We start from the raw sequence: 17,500 nt of genomic DNA, 5'->3' as shown, positions 1-17,500 counted from the left end.
GAAGTAATAAAATAATACCTGTCACTTTGTAACTTTGTATGGTTAAGAGTTTGTACCTAACATTCCTTTAGATAAAGTCCAATAGTGATTATATCTGTGCTTGACAGTATCTTGGTCAGGTTTGGGTTACTGACTCATGTGATCTGTGTACTCCGTCTACAGTATGTGTGGCACCATCTTGGTGATTTTGCAATTGTTGATTACAAACCTCATCCACAATACTCAACTGATCTGGGTAAAACTCAAACGACAGCATGTTGGAACTGCCCCAAATACAAATCTTATTCAGATTGTCTGTGGTTTCATCGGATCCATGACATCCATGAAAGTCTGACATCAGTTACATCTGCATGTACCGTCATTTTGCTGAGGACCCGGTTGTCACTAGGCTGCAATGCTATCATGTGAACTGTGCGCAACGTCATTTCACATGAGTAGATGTTGCGGCGATGATAAAAAAAAAAAAATTATTAAATTATTCCACAATAGCGGACCAGTGTTGATCAAACTTGGATGACGGCATGTCAGGAATGCCCCGAGTACACGTTTTATTCACCTTGTCTGTGGGTGCGGGTGCTAGACCTCTAGTAAACCGAACAATAAACATGAAGAATAAACCTTGCAATTAACAATGAACCAGAAGAATGAACCTAACAATAAACAATACACAATAAAAATTTACCTGACAACTAACAATAAACTAGACCAATAAACCAAACAGTAAACAATAAAAACAGACCTAACAATAAACCAGAAGAATAAATCTAACAAATAACACACTGAACAAGAAACAAAATTAATCTAATAACAACGACATACCTGAAAATACTGACAGGTTGACAATAATAAGAATAATCAACAGTAAAAATACGATTGCACTGAGCACCAGGCGGGTCCATCACACGTGTATTAAAATATGTCAAACAAGGGAAGACAAACGACGTGTGCGAAGGAAATACGACCTCCGTGCTGCGCTGCGTTCAAGGGGAGCGGGAAAAGAGGGAATTCACTTTGGATAATCATCCTCTGACACCCGCTTCACCTGGAGTCTGCTTTGGGGGGAAGAGGAGGAGTCGAAGGGCAGCGATCCCTCCCATCTTCAGAGGCCATTTAGGGGGGAATTAAATCAAAACACAGTTGTTTTTTGACAACAACCGTCACAAGCAACACGTTCTTGGCAAAGAAAATGTCCAAGATGAGCGATTTCTTTGGAGATTCAGCTCTATACGAGTGACTCTTCATGGAGATCCGGCGCTTTATGAGCGACTGTAAAAATAAATAGTTTGACTTTCCCGTTGTTCTTTTGAATCAGTTTTAGTGCTAAAAAGTCTCTTTTTGGAGATTTTGCATCTTTATGACTGACTCAGTAAAAAACGATTTGTTGGATCTTTCGGACTCCTCATTCTTTAAACATCCATTTATTCGGTGAACGAGGGTCAAAACAGTCGGTCCAAATCTTAGTTGTGAATTGATTTCTGAAAAAGATGTATTTTGGGAGAAAGTGAAAAGTGTATATCAGTCACATTCAATATCAATGATGTCAAACCCCTTCACCTATTTCTCAAATTCATTCAATACTCAGTCATATTTTTTTCTCCGCCAGCCTGTGTTTCTGGCTGCACAACCCACTCCTTTTGCTGTCGAGACTCCAGACTCCTGAGTCATTTCAAAGATTTGTTCACGACAAACTAATTGTTTCGAGGTCGCGCATCACGAGTCCGAGCATCTCGCTGACACATTAAAAGGGGAACGTTCGCCTTTCATCAAGGTGATCCTCGACCTTCTTCAAATCAAGCATGGAAACTGTTTTTTTTTGTTGTGTGTGTGTGTTTTTTCTGACGGATTTAAACAACTTTATGCATTTTCTTTTATGGTTATTCTCACCGTTTAGCTCCAGATTCCCACAGTAAAACAACCATTTAAACAACCTACACACACACACACACACACACACACACAGAAAGGTGAGTTTCCGTCATCATTCATCTGAAGGGAAACGGTCACTGCCGTAACAAAAGCATTTTGCAATGCAAACGGTCATTTTCCAAAATGGCCATAAATTTACCCCTCTGAAGCAGAATGAGAATGATACATCCACTCTGCTTTCCTCCCGCCTCCGCCCTCCTCACCCGCCTCTCCGGTTCACAGATAATTACCTTCCCCCAGACTCTCTCTCGCGCTCTCTCTCTCCGACTCCTCCGTATTGGATCATTATTTATTTGGAAAAACATTTGCTCCCACTCACATTTGCTCCACTCCAGCTCCTGTAATGCTGAGGATTTACACTTTGATATATCACACGTGGAACTGGGAGACAGCTTTTTAAATACACCAGCAACCCCCCCCCCCCCCCCCCCCCCCCCCCCCCGGTCCTGGGAAAGGGGGAGGGAGGGGGGGGAGTGGGAGAGACGGAGAGAGGGAGAGGGAGGGATGGAGATGGAAATGTAGCGGAGGGATGGAGAGGGAGAGAGAGAGAGAGAGAGACGGGGAAGTATCGGGAGGGATATGGGGAGAGAGAGTGAGGGAGACGGAGAGAGGGACGGATGGAGGGCGACAGGGGGAGACGGAGAAAGGGACCCGGATGGACGGATGGGGAGAGAGGGAGTGAGAGAGGGAGGAAGGGGAGGAAAGGCAGACGGAGAGAGGGGAGTGAGATAGGAGGAAGAGACCACGAGAGAGGGACAGAGGTAAAGAGGCAAAGGGCAACAGACGGAGAGAGAAGAGAGGGATGAGGAAGGAGAGCTGAAGAGAGGGACGGAGGGAGAGAGGGACAGAGACAGAAGGAGAGACGGATGGAAAGAGGACGGGATCGAGAAAGGGGGAGAGAGGCAGAGAGACACGGACCGTGGGAGAAACGTAGAGAGGGATGAAGAGACAGGGAGACGGAAGAGAGGAGAGAGGGATGAAGAGACAGGTAGGTGGAGGGAGAGACGTAGAGATGGACAGAGAGAGAGAGGGAGGAGGGGAGAGGGAGTGATGAGGAAAGAGCTGAAGAGAGGGACAGAGGGAGAGAGAGGGAGGTAGATATGGAGGCGGGGAGAGACGGATGGAAAGAGGAAGGGATGGAGAAATTGGGAGAGAGATAGAGACACGGACCGTGGAAGAAAGGTAGAGAGGGATGAAGAGACAGGGAGACGGAAGGAAAGAGAGAGGGATGAAGAGACAGGGAGACGGAGGGAGAGACAGATGGACAGAGAGGTGAGTGTGGAGCCGATCCCTGTGGGTTCAGCTCTAAAGGCCTCATTGGGATTGGGCATGAAGTGACCTCGCCCTCCCTCACCCCCTCTCCCTCTCTCCCCCTCTCTCTCCCCCCCTCTCTCCCCCTCTCCCTCTCCCTCTCTCACCCTCTCCCCCTCTCTCCCCCTCTCTCCCCCTCTCTCCCCCCCTCTCCCTCTCCCTCTCTCACCCTCTCCCCCTCTCTCCCCCTCTCTCCCCCTCTCTCCCCTCTCTCCCCCTCTCCCTCTCCCTCTCTCACCCTCTCCCCCTCTCTCCCCCTCTCTCAGAGCAGCTGCAAGGTACGTCCAAGTCCAAAAACAAAATAAAAACAAAATAAAAGTTTTTCTCTATTAACTCAGTGTCCATAACCCCAGGGTGCATTCTGGCATCAGACAATGACACTCAAGCGCTTTCCAGGACGTTTTTATTTTTTGTTGTTTTTTTTTATTTTTATCATTTTCAAGGAAGCAAAAACAATTATAATCAAGGTTAATTTCTGGAAATGTTTCGATGTTTTGTTCATCATTGATTCAATAAAACACAACCAGGGGGATGACGCGGCCTTTCAATCATCTAGTTTTTTTTCAAGGACTCTCTCAAGCACTTCAGCACTGAAGGGGACATTTTCAAGGTATTCCGGTGCTTACATTTCCAAGGGTGAAATGCAAGCACCTCAAGGACATTCCAGTAACCCTGTAACCACCTTGGAGTAGAAAGACGGAAAGATGGATGGAGGGATAAGATGGATGGATGGAGGGATAAGATGGATGGATGGAGGGAGGGATAAGATGGATAGATGGAGGAAGGGATAAGATGGATAGATGGAGGGAGGGATAAGATGGATGGAGTCATAAGATGGATGGATGGATGGAGGGATAAGATGGATGGAGGGATAGAACAGCCTCTGCTTTTTTTCCTCCTCTACCCTCCCCTCCTCACCCCATCCCCTCTCATCTTCCTTCGTCTCTTTTGACCCTCCCCTCCCTTCGCTCCCCCTCTCCACACCTCCTCACCCTCTCCTCCCTCCCACTCTCCGTGCCCCTCTCATCCCTCCCATCCTCCTTTCTTCCCTCCCTCATCTCCTTTCCCTCCCCTCCTCCTCCCTCCTCTGCCCGGCTCCTCCCGCTCCCCTTGTTTTTTTTCCCCTCCGCCCCGAACAGCGAGCGCCTCCGCACGTGAACTCGTCGCTCAAAGGCGTCCCGCCCCCAGCTCGTCTTTCGCCTCGCCCCTTCCTCCGGCCAGTCCGCCCTCCCTCCCTCCCTCCCTTCCTCCCTCCCTCCCTCACCCACCTTCTGGTCGTGGCTGTAGGCCAGGATCCAGTCCTCCTGCTCGGGGTGGAAGAGGAGGCTGAGGATGTAGAAGTTGAGGCGGTACTTCTGGTAGGTGGCGCCCTCGTCCGAGCTGATCAGGAGGCTGCTCTCCACCTCGGGGTCCGTCAGCAGCATGATCTGGTGGGGGAGGAGGGGAGGGGAGGGCGGGGGGGATCGAGAGTAAATGGAAGGATGGATGGGTGACGCCGTTGTTCTGCATGGTTCGGTCCAACCCCCCCGACCCCCCCCCCCCCCTCGCGTCTGCTCTGTGGTTCACTCCCGCTGCGGGGAAATGTCCTGGGTGATAAGATGAGATAAAACGTTATAAATCCCCGTGGGGGAAAGTGAGGTGTCAAAGCAGAAGACAAACAGTGCAAGTCAAGAGAGGGGAAGATAGGAACTTGGACATGAATAAAATATGAAAATAAAAATGTAAAAAAATAAATAAAAAATAAAAAATAAAAAAAAGTATAGCTGCAGGCGGCAAATGCACAGGGTCCGGTCGAGTCATGTTAGGTACGTATCACAGCTTTCCGAGGCGCCGTCAAACACATCGTGTTATGACATCATCATTTTAAATCGACACCAATTCCAAATTCCCCAATTCTTCAATCTCAAATGCTGGACCAGTTGAACATATTATTTTGCGCAACGGAGCGGCGCGGTGGAGGAGCGCAACGCTCCCCTTGTGTGGTTTAGTCCCTGGCCCTGCAGCACCAAAGATGTCTCTGAACCAACAGCGTTTTAACGACGGCGATCGTTCCCGCATCACGCGGCGCCGACACAAAGGAAAGCGACGGTTCCTCCGAGGGTTCTGGAACCGCCTGAGCTGCAAAAACACAAACGCGACCTCTTGGAGCGATTGTTATAGTTTTCGGGGTTTTGTGGAGCGCAGCACAGGTTTTGGATACTTTTAGCCTGAAAAATGCCAAAAAGAGTAATAATAATAAAAATCTGAGTTAAAAACTAACATATGTACACACCCACCCACAGGCCATTATGGGGGAAAAGTACAATTCATAACTCTGCGTTATTCTATTTTATACTTTATTATTACCATACAATCATGTTATTTCATACTATACTTTATACAAACATATTATAAAACATAATTATTAATATTAAATAGTGTACTATACTGAAGAATTAACTTATTCCAACTGCTACCATCACTGGATTCACCATTTCTGGATTGACACAAAAGCCTGATTTTTATCATCCATTACACATTCAGTACTACGTGGAAAATGTCAAAACAAAATGGACACCACACAAGAAATATACAGGGTTAAATGCATTAACTTATAATAGCAGTAAATAATAACAAATGTATTTAAAAAAAACAACTCTTTTCTCCTTAATCAGTGACTGGGTGGATAGGTCATGCTTGCCAGACCCCATCAAACATAATAAAACATCAAATTATCAGTAATAAATAATATCATTATTCAGACAGATGTTGTTATATAGATATTTCAGATAGTATAGTCGACATATCTTACTTTGTAACGTGACTCCACCTGTTGCTTCCGTACAGAGCAGCGGTGCAGCACTGACGTGCAGTGCAGCACTTCACAGATGTCAATCCGGTCGGAGCGTTCTTTTCAGAACAGAGAATAATAAAGACATATTGAGTCAATCGTGTCTGATTACCATGTGCTACGATTAGCCTCTGATGTGTGAAATACATAATTACAGCCGACTGCGGCGCCGCATTAGCTGCTTCAAACCTGTCACCGCCGTTGTCAGCGTACTTCATTGATCACGGCAAATCTCAATTAATAATTTGTATTCAGCGTCGCCTGATGATATAATCACTATGATAGAGGCAGCCTTTGATACGCTCCTGTGTGTGTGTGTGTGTGTGTGTGTGTGTGCGCGTGCGTGCGCGTGCGTGCGCGTGCGTGCGCGCGTGTGTGTGTGTGTGTGTGTGTGTGTGTGTGTGTGTGTGTGTGTGCGCGCCGACTCATTGGGATTTGTGCTGTGTTTTTCTCTCTCCCTCCCCGCGCTCTGTGTCGATGCTCAGTCAGGCCTTGAAAGCACTAATTTCCCATGAGCTTTCTTCTTGTTCTTCTTTTCTTAGCGGCCCGAGCCTTTTTGGTTTTTTGTTTTTTTTCCCGAGACACTGCCAGGTTCCAGACAGAGAAGAGAGAAGCAAAGAAAATCAGAAGAAAAAGAAAGAGTCGCAAACATAATTGAATTGGTGAACCCGAACAGTTACAGTCGTGTCATCAGTGGAAGAGCGTTCTTCATGACCATGACGGCCATTGTATGATGCATACTGTACATTGTGTGTGTGTGTGTGTGTATATATGGTGTGTGTACTGTATATGGTGCATATATAATATTGTGTGTGTATATCGTGTGGATATATCATGTGTGTATACAATATTATATATGTATGTATGTGTATGTGTGTGTGTGCATGTGTGTGCATGTGAATGAATATATATGTGTGTATGTATGTAGATGTGTGTGTGTGTGTATGTGTGTGTGTGTGTGTGTGTGTGTGTGTGTGTGTGTGTGTGCATATATATGTGTATGTATGTATAAGATAAGATAAAGCTTTATTAGTACCACAATGGGGAAATGTACTATGCAGTGGTGCCTCGACTCACTCGCTGTAATTGATTCCATAAGAACGGTCGTATGTTAATTTTTCCATATAAATGATGAAATCATGAAGGATGAAAAGAAACAAAATACACAAACACAGTAAATATGAGAGAAATATGGATAAGCCACCAACTACGTGCACACACTATGTAGGTCGCCCGCTGACTGACTGCTGACTGACTGCTGACTGACCGCTGACTGACTGCTGACTGACTGCTGACTGACTGACTGACTGCTGACTGACTGCTGACTGACTGACTGACTGCTGACTGACTGACTGACTGCTGACTGACCGCTGACTGACTGCTGACTGACTGCTCGTAGCGGGGATGGTGGCTCATGTGGTAGAGCTGGTGGTCTAGTAATCTAAAGGTTGCTGGTTGGATCCCAGGCTCCTCCTGCTAGCATGCTGTAGTGTCCTTGAGCAAGACACTTAACCCCTAATTGCTCCTGATGGCTGCGTCCGTCGGTGTTTGAATAATTGTAAGTCGCTTTGGATAAAAGCGTCTGCTAAATGTAAATGTGACCGCTGACTGACCGCTACAAATTTCCACGCTCGTATCTTGGAGCAGTCGGTCGCAAGTCGATACAAATTCTGGTGACTATCTCTGCTGGTATCTGGGATTAGTCCTAAGTAGACGCAGTGGTAAGTCAAGGTACCACTGTAAGATATAACCATGACAAGATATAGTTTAAAATAAAAAATGAAATACTTTACTTGTAATAAACGTCATGTATAAATATTGTCCTACACCTAAACTTATAAAAAACTTTCATGAAAAAGTGTTTCTGATCTTGACAAATTATTTCATAAAAGTTCTTATTGCAAATGAATGTTAAAGTTACATGTATGTTGTCTGCATTACAATATAAACAAGTCATCTATTCAACTGAATTTGATGATTGTACATTATTAACATAAAAAGTCCAATAAAGTAGTAATTACAAACATGTATTTAAATATTTTTTAATTAAATGTATTTATTATTGCGATGAAAAGTTACGACAAAAGTTTTTAATTGTGTTCTTACTGAGAGCCGAAAATCTCAGGTCAAACTTTCAAATGTAAGTGTTGATTCCCTGTATGTCAGTGTTTAGAGGCAGTATATACAGTATATATGTATGCTATATATGTACATGTACAGTATGTGTGTATATATACTGTACATACAGTATACTGTCTAGATATGTATATAAAGTATATTGTGTGCATATAGAGTATATTGTGTGTGTCTGTGTGTATACACCGCGTGGCTGTTAGCGGTATTAGGGCGTGGCGCTGGTCCCCGCAGTGTCCCTGGCTCTAAGTGATGGTATTGACTCTCAGTCGGCAAATCAAGATGTTCCTGCAGCTGATTATCACGTCCACAGATTTACACTCCACTGCCACACTAATCACCGAGCGGCAGCCAGGCGGTGCCAGGCCGCCGCGTGGTGTTGAAATAATTAAGACGCTTTTCTGCAGCTCCAGCCAAAGGGAGGGGAAACATTTGGATGATGGTTGGATATTTATGTAATTTAGTTCATTTTGAAGCTGTTTCACGTAAAAAAAAAAATGAAAAAATGAAAAAAAAAAATAAAAAAGCAACTTTTGAATCTTGAATTTTTAAAGATGATCTAAAAATAGAACAATGAGGTTGGTTTTTACTGAAAAGCGTGAGACGCAATACAGGACTGGACTGTCAGGGACAACGTGCAGCAAGCTGGTCAAAATAACCCCCGGTCATCAGGTCCCAGACAAATTCACGGTAAATTTTGTTCAATTTCACGGACCCTAATTGTCAAAGATGACAGATTTCATGGATTTCTAAACGAAAGACACGACATTTCACGGCGACGATTAAATTTAACTTTTTGAGCGCACGCCTCATCCCACGCAGCGACGTTTCAGCCGGTGCCGGGTGTTCGTTGACTACCACGGCAAAAAAGAACAAAAAAGCAAAAAGGCTCAGTGAGACGGGCTGAACATGCACTCGACGGTATTACAATCGTTTCATATTCAGACGCCAAAAAAAAAAACGCCAGATGGGTGCGTGGACAAGACCACGACGAACGCCGTCGCCGTCTGTGGTCGTTACGGTAGTTTCTCTAACGGGCGTCTTGCTGTTGATTTCAGCTCCGTCGCCACGGCAACGCAGACAAAGTCATAAGGAAAGTCATAAAATCAGCTGACTCGGCGACCCTTGTTTTCAAATTGTCAATTACGCCGGAGGAGGCGGATTTTACGGTCCGTTCCGCGATTTTCATGGCCGCGCATTTGGTGCGACCCTAATCGCACAGAAGGGGGTTGTTATGTGATCACGACCCGCTGGCTGTTGTTTTGTTCTGCTGTTGTGGTTTTTTTTGCCTGTTTCACTGTTTTCACCCTACATATGGCTCAACTACTTCATATTAATTTATGCTTAACCTGACATTTACACGAATCGCGAAACGAGTCGTGCCGTGTGGGACGTTGGGACGTTTCAATGTCGACGTCCGCGTTCACGCCTTCAAATGCTCCGTCGCAGTTTCTATGCAGCGTCACGAGACGAGAGACGAAAACTCGGGACGCGAAACCAGGAAACAAGAGTCAAACATACAAAAAAAAAGTCTGGAACAAAGCAGCCAAAAACTGCATAGAGAATAGAATGTATGATCGTATGCACACAATAAACTATGGTATATAGGTATTTAAGGCATTCAATTATTACTATGCAAGTACATCGTTATTACAGTGGCTACACACGTTTTCAACAAAACACTCAAACCCAGAAATTACCCGCGAACACAAAGTGAGAATAACTGAAACGGGCAAAGGAAGAGACGGCACCACACGATAGCGCCACCCACCGGGACAAAACCATTCGGACGAAATGTCCTTTGGTGACACCGCCTCCACCGCCATCTTGGTATTGATCTCCCTGCGAGGACGCAACGCTGAGCTCCGCTCCGCGCCCGTCCTCTCCTCTCGGCGAGGCGCCACGTTGCAAAGTGTTTGTGTGGGTTCTCGCCGTCGGGAAACAAACGCATTCAGTCTTTTGTCATAACTCCAGCGTCCGAGGGGCAGAGGCACGAAACGTTAAATTGGCGGCGGCGGCGGCGGCGTACGTGCGCCCCCTGTGGGCCGATCCGACCGGGCGAGCCCGCGGACACACGCCGTGATCTCCCAATCCCGATGAGCGCCCCCCCCCCCCGGGGGGCCACGTCCAGCCGGCTGCGTCGTGGGCTCCGGCAGGTGCGTGGATCGTGGGAATTCCGGGTTTTGTTTGCTTAACACAATTCGACGCGCTGGCGCCGACGCTGCTTTGAGGAATGGAGCAACGGGAGAGATATGGAAATGGAAAAGAAATGGGATTCCTCGGCTGTCTGAGGCACGGGGGTTGTGTGTTCCTTTCTTTTGTGTTTTTTTTTTTATTTCTTTTGCTGGTTTCAATCTCCTGTAACCTGCGCCGCTCCAGACTTTGCTTTGACCTTGGGAAAACGAACTGCAAAAACAAATGAGAATGTCAAGATGCCAAATAAAACCAACAGGGATTAGTATTAGCCCGACTATTAGGAGGCTTCCGGATCCGTTTTCCTCGGGTTGGAATCAACGAAATTTACAAATGAAAGAGCTTTGGATCATAGAGCACTTCAACGCCGCGGAGAATTGGGCTTCTTTTTCCGAGGGGGACACCGACGATATTACTCCGTGTGCGCTCCGTGTGACTTCATTCATCCGTCCTTCTGAGGATTCCAAAGCGCCCCGGATAGGGAGAAGCGGAAAACTTCCCTAATCACAAAGCTCTCCTCCTTCGCTTGCCTTCCCGACGCCGCCTCAGGCACCTGCTCTCAAACCGCTGCGGCTGTTTGGCCCCGCCGCCGCCCGAACCCGTCCCACGCCTCCGTCCCGGTGGCTCCGAGCACGGGGCTTTATCCGCGAGCCTCCGTCCAAGGGCGTGCACGACGCTGCGTGGAAGCCCAAAATTTTAAGGTCGGAGTTGTTTGGAGACTCACAAAGGTTAATGAAGCGTTTGAGTCGGCCAGAGGACATTTTAGGATGTGAGGAGCCGTGGTAAATACTCCCAGATAGAATATTAATGAAATTAGCTTCGTATTCTCCATCACAGTACGGACGCTCCCTGGATAATTGGATTGTGACTCCTCTCGCTAAATAAATCTGGGCCTAATAAGCCGCAGGACCCTGACGCCATAAATCCTAAATACTTTGCTTCCTCGTTGTCGGGAGTTGTCGGGGGGGGGGGGGGGGTTCAGCGGGTTCGGGTTCAGATCTGAGAGGAAGAGGAGGACGGGCTCGGAGATTTATTCATTGAGGCAAGTCAATTTTCCGGCCGGGAAGCGACGGCCACTTTGGTTGTGAATCACTTGGTGTGGTGTAAACAAATATGTCCCGGAGCTGATCCGCCGCCCTGCGACTGGGCTCTGGGGCAACGTGGGGTCTGAAGGACCGGCGGGGTGGAGGGGGCTGGGGTGGAGGGCGGCGGCGTGATAATGCCATAAAAAAATGTTATTCAAATGGCAAAAAAGGATTGAAATCGATGCGGGTGCCAGGTCTGGTCTCTCACGAGGACAACGCGCCGCGATCAGAGCCGGAGCCGTGTTCGGCCGCTGGGGAGAAAAGAGGCCAAACTGCATCGACAAAATGGACGTCGAGGCGGACGCTGAGTGGTCGGTCGTGATGTTGTGGCCTTCTTTGCAGGCGGAAATCACGTTGGTGTTGGGTTTTCGAAAATGGCTTCCTCCGATTGAAAAGCAGAGTGCGTTTTCTGTCAACGGTGCGTGTTTTGTCGTGTATGTCATGTTCGGAAGTTCCCTTTGGGGATTAATAAAGTGTCTTTATCTTTATCTTTATCTTATCTGCTTTGGCCGATAGTACTTGCGCTGTTGCCTCGCAGCAAGGAGGTTCTGGGTTGGAACCCCGACCGCGTGCCTCTCTGCCGGCACGTGGGCGTTAGACACTCCTGCCCATGCCCCTGCCCAAGGCCGGAGGAGTGGGGCGGGTCCCCAGGCGGCGCAACGTAGGCGCCCACTGCTCCTAGAAAAAAGACATAGACCCCTTCGATGGGTCAAATGCGGAGGACCAACTTTCCCATGGGGATAAAGTATCTTCTGCTAATCGGTCTCTTTGAAACCACAGAACCCGACGCCGGGGTCCTCAAATTCCCATCCCAACATGTGAGTAGTTTTGACGACCGCCCAGACATTCCGCGGATCACCACGATCGAGCGTCATCTCTTATCTTGGTGTGTTTTGGGTGATTCCCCGTCCGGCTCTGGAGCCGAGGACAACTGGACGTCACGACTCCAATTTTTCCCGCCACGACTTCTGCATGAACCGACCAAGGAGCGATGAGCGGCGCCACCGCCTTTGCTCTCAGGCGACCCGGGACCTCGAGCGCTCGCCGCCTGAGGAATTCTCACGAGTTAAGTACGTCTAGGCTTTGACTTTTGAGCAAATGCTATTCTTTTTCCTGTAAATATTCCCCGCTGTATTGACTCCCAGGTAGAACTCCAGCTCCCCACAGCCGCTGCCTCCTCGCCCCCGATGGCGCGTGGTGATATCGGTGGGAAAAGTACCGAGCCCAAATTCGTCTCCCCGCCTGCCACGTCAAGGTAGAGCGTCCCAAGCTCGTTTCTATTCGAGTTTCCTTTTAGCTTTCATCTTTACCTATGAGAGAGGGGGGGAGAAAGGGGGAGACAATAAAAGAGAAGTCGCTCCGCTGAGAAACTTTCACACTTGTCACGGGGGGTTTTCGTTGTGCCTCGGAGCTCAGTGCTCCGGCTCTCACAAGCCATGAAAGGGAGAGATGTAAGTCTCCTCCTGACTTACTTTTTTTTTTTTTGTGATTACTCCCCCAAGCCCAGAGAGAGCACGGTAGATTACCCCCCCCCCCCCCCGGCCCTTCGGCGTTGGCCAGGGGGCCAGGGGGGTGAGGGCGGCGAGGCAGGGGGAGGGCGAACTCTCCTAATTGAAGGCAAAGGGCAGGGGAGGCAGGAAGGGTTCCGACCGCCGGTGCTAAATGTCAGCGCTCAACACCTCGTGCGTCGGACGAAAGGTCTCAACAGAGCCTGGCATCGTTGACCCCCAGCAGCCGCCGCCGCCGCCCTTCTCCTCCTTCTCCTCCGCCGCCAGCACCACCTCCCCCCTCCTGCGTGACTGCCTCATCTCCCTCCAACTCATCAACGCGGAGGAAAAATACATTTAACCCACGGTGATTGTGATTGGTTTTTAAGAGCCGTTGCTCACGTGCGCGACGGAATTGGCGGACGATTCTTTCGCTTCCAAAAGCGACGACGGCGGCGGCTTGGATCGTGACCTTGGTGACCCGGGTTCTCTCCTGCGATGGAGGAATTGGCCATTTTCAACTTTCCGCAGAAGATACTTGTGATTGTACTTGCACCATCTGCTGGTGGCAAACATTCAAAAGAATAAACATTTTGCCATTTTTCAAGGTTACCTGAAAATAATGTAAATATGGTGAATTCTACTGAAAATCAAAAGAGGAAATTATATGAAAGGGATGATGTGCAGCCAGCTGGTCATCATCACAAAAAACCCTTGCGGTCATCACGTCTTATACCGTACTGAAGGGGGTTACATTGCGATAAAGACCCGCCGGCTGCACGTCGTTACATATATGACTTACTTCTTATTACCAACGCTGTTTCCATGTAGCGGCACAAGATCGAGGCACCGCTCGCCTGTCAGAGTAGGAGCATGTAAAACAAGGCCAAAGTAGCCAAATATATAAAGCTTCCAGAATGTACAGTGCAAGTGCATGATTCTATGCACACAATAAATTATATCTTTAACGTTGAATCTGGTGCTGGATGGAGTGGCGTCCGCATTCTGGTGAAATAATGGGGGAATTGGCATTTCTTCACTTTCCGCAGCAACTGGACTCCACACCTGGTTGCGCCCTCGGTGGCAGTTGAGCTATAAGCGTTGTTTTTCTGCAGAACATTAAAGGGGCAATAGACAACTTTATTTGCTTTTACTTATCGTTACAAAGTTAATGTTGATCGCACACTGTAATGCCGATAGATTAACAACACCACCTGCGTTTAGATTGATTCCTGTAGTTGGATGTACTCCAAGTCGATCATAAACCCTTGGGTTTGAAAATGCATAGAATGCATTGAAATCGACTCAGAAATGTAAACGTTTGTTCACACCAGTGTCGCCCGTTCCAATACGGCGGTGACGCTAACGTGTCGCAGCATCGGGTCCGAAGTGGTCGATGGGGCGTCTATGTATATCTGTCAATGACTGCGCAACCCAAACAAATAAACTATGGTCTAAATTAAAATTGCGACAATTTCAATCGACCTCTTCCTTCTGCCTCATTTCCAGAGTGGTGTTGACCGTTTCGACGGCGCGCTCCGAGCCGCCGTGAAATGATCCGCTGGTCTTTGCAGGCCTAACATCCATCAAGTGTCTCTCCGGAGGTTCAGTCCTCAGTCCACCTGTGAGGCTTGGCCACTGTTTTTCGGTTCCTTCGCTCCTTTCTTATTCATCGATCTGTTTTGTTTAAGCTCCCCGCTACGCCTTCCTCCTCCTTGACGGAGGGTCATAAACACCTGTGAACAAATCACGGCTGGAGACCAATCTGAAAAGACGCTTGGACCCAGAGCTCCTAAAAGTCAACAATCCCCCTTCTTCCAAATCAATTCTGGGTGATTACTTGCAATGGAGCCATTAACTAACTGCTAAATAATATATTTTTTGATTATACTGTAGTTATCTCTTGTCAACTTTCGATCCGTGTGTCATGAGCGTACCCTGATATTCCACAGAATTTCCTGAAATCCTTCTTGTGATTGATTAAACTGGCAAATAACCACGCGTAAACACAGCAGTAAGCACCGCCTGCATGTACTGTACTAACACCACCAGCGTCTGGGAGCCCCGCGTACGTCCACGCTCCGTCAGAAGGAGGCAAAAACAAATACCAGCGCTGACAAATTAACCCCGGTGATATGGGACTGCGAAAAACATCATCTCATTAAATCAAATGTTTGAATGTTCATTCCCACCTGCCGGTTGCAGTCTATCGACCAGGTGCTTTGGGCGGTTTGATCCGTCTTATTAAGCTCGAGAGCCCACTCCCCATCTCAGGCCTTTTAAACCTGGACTAATTGAAGACTCCCTGACATTTTGACTCAGCCGGGACTCTGACAAACGGCAACATTTCAACATTTCACTCTTTCCATTTGCTCTTCCCGTAATTGGCTTGACGCCTGGGCCCCGCTCGTCGAGAGACGCCGCCTTTCGGGTGGAGCGAACAGCGAGGCTGCGGATCCCCCGGGGGGAGGAAACACGCGGGACGACATCGTGTGATTATCTGGAAGCAGATCCGGCTTGTAAGCAGCGAGGACATTAATAAATAACGCGCAGCATGCGCGACGCAGCTCGCTAGTAAGCAGAGTAAAGGATGGCGAACAAATACCTTTCCATGGGTTCATGGGGAGAACGAGCGGCCGCTCAGCGGTTTGCCGTGTTGCCTCGCAGCGAGAAAGGTCCTGGGTTCGAATCCCGGCCGGCCCTTCAGGGCTTTTCTGTGTGGAGTTTGCGCGTTCTCTCTCCTGGGTTTCCTCCCACCATCAGAAGACATGTATGTGAGGGGTCAATACTGCAGGCGCTGCCCCTGAGCAAGGCACCGGCAATTTCATTGTACTTGTGCAATGACATTGACAATATTTTATTCTATTACTAAAGAACCCGGTAACATCCCATCACGATATCCATTATACACTGCTGATTAAATTGTCATGCCATCCTGGGTATCCCGCTCCCTCTCTCTCTCCCTCTCTCTCCCTCTCTCTCTCTCTCTCTCTCTTGAATTTTTGAAGCAAACTTCCATCAAAGTCACTTTGAGAGATATCTCTTCGCTCGGGCTCCAAGCGCTCCGGGGCAGAAACCAGCGGCGACCAGCCAAAATACTCCTGTATCTGGGGTGCAGGAGCCATTGTGGACATCTGCATCGCATGTTGTGTACATCTCATACATACTGTATACATGAACACGTCAAACGTATCGCCCACTTCCATTTTGTGTGGAGACGCACCAGCGTAATGTACGACAACGCAGGATGTTAAACGTCTCCAAAGGGCGAAAGAACATCGTTTTGCTTTTTACACTCAACGACGCTTCGACGCCTTCGCTTTCCATCCCTCCACGAGGCGAGGGAGGAGTCGTGGAAAAATATGTTTGTTGTAATGTTTGGTGTATTTCCTCAAAGATCCCTGTGTAGATGTCAGCGTGTCAGACATCCGGGTCTGCAGGTGGAGCCGCCATCTTCACCTCCACCTCCACTATAATAACGCTGTCTCTGCCCTGTCTCTCTGCCCATCTCAACGTCCGTCTCTCTCTCTCTCTCTCTCTCTCTCTCTCGGCTCCAATGTTCTTGTCTTTCCACTCGTCAAAGCCATTGGGGAGACTATGCCTGAGGGCTGACAGATGTTCAACCCCCCCTCCTTCCCTCACTCCATCCTCCCTCCCTCCCTCCCCCGTCCCAATGCTAGTTGCTGCCACCACCACCACCACCACCACAACCACCACCACGCATGGTGCACCAGCGAGCAAATCACAGCTGATTCGCTGAGAGTCATCTTGCACGCACTGTCTCTCTGCACAGCGCCTGTGGAGGAACGACCCTTAACGCACGCAGACACACACACACACACACACACACACACACACACACACACACACACACACACACACACACACACACACACACACACACACACACACACACACACCACCTCTGTGCACCACCGATGCACTGGGTTTTACTTCTGCGTGACGCTGATGTCTCATAAGGGTGAGGGAGAAGGGGATCAGGGGAAGGGGATCAGGATTGTGACTTCAGAAGGACAGCTTCACTATTTTTCAACCCAGGCCTTGAATTGTTAAAATGTCGGTTCCCATCATTTATTTTAACTGTTCAAAGCACAACCTCCCTGCGAAGGCTATGAATAATGCTTTGCTAGAGAGAAACTCACCACTCTGCTGCAGCTTCTCACTGCGCTTGCATGCAGTCCAATGGGGCAAGTCGTTTTGATTAGTCTCTTGCGTAAGCGCTGATGTACTCAAAATATAGGTGGAAGTGCAAAACAGTCAATGAAACGATGACATATGAAGACTGGCCCATTCCAGGAAGGAGATTTAATGTTTATTTGAGCGTCAACATTGTTTAAGCTACGTAATTACAAGAAGTAGTTTAAAGAAAAGTGATATTAATGTCATTCAAAACATAAAAAAATTGCAGGACAAGACATAGAGGACCATATTGTTAGTTTGTTGTCAGCAGAGGGGTAAGTCTACAGAGGTGTGGCACGTTTGCAGCAGATTGATACGTTTCTGTAGCAGAGTGG

The 17,500-nt window shown here is 48.0% G+C and overlaps 1 protein-coding gene across 1 annotated transcript in view; it reads right to left on the bottom strand.

The window, feature by feature from the left end:
- Positions 1 to 17,500, bottom strand: part of LOC307229030 (VPS10 domain-containing receptor SorCS1-like) — a gene marked incomplete at its 5' end in the record, with an annotated part of 172,283 nt that overhangs the window by 49,602 nt on the left and 105,181 nt on the right. Inside the window, one exon of the mRNA XM_079998903.1 lies at positions 4,506 to 4,664. Within this exon, the coding sequence (XP_079855029.1) occupies positions 4,506 to 4,664 (159 nt within the window). The remainder of the gene's footprint in view (positions 1 to 4,505; positions 4,665 to 17,500) is intronic.

This window comes from Zeus faber, assembly GCF_960531495.2.
Source record: "Zeus faber genome assembly, chromosome: 4".
Taxonomy (NCBI): domain Eukaryota; kingdom Metazoa; phylum Chordata; class Actinopteri; order Zeiformes; family Zeidae; genus Zeus; species Zeus faber.
This window is presented reverse-complemented; position numbering and strand designations above follow the sequence as displayed.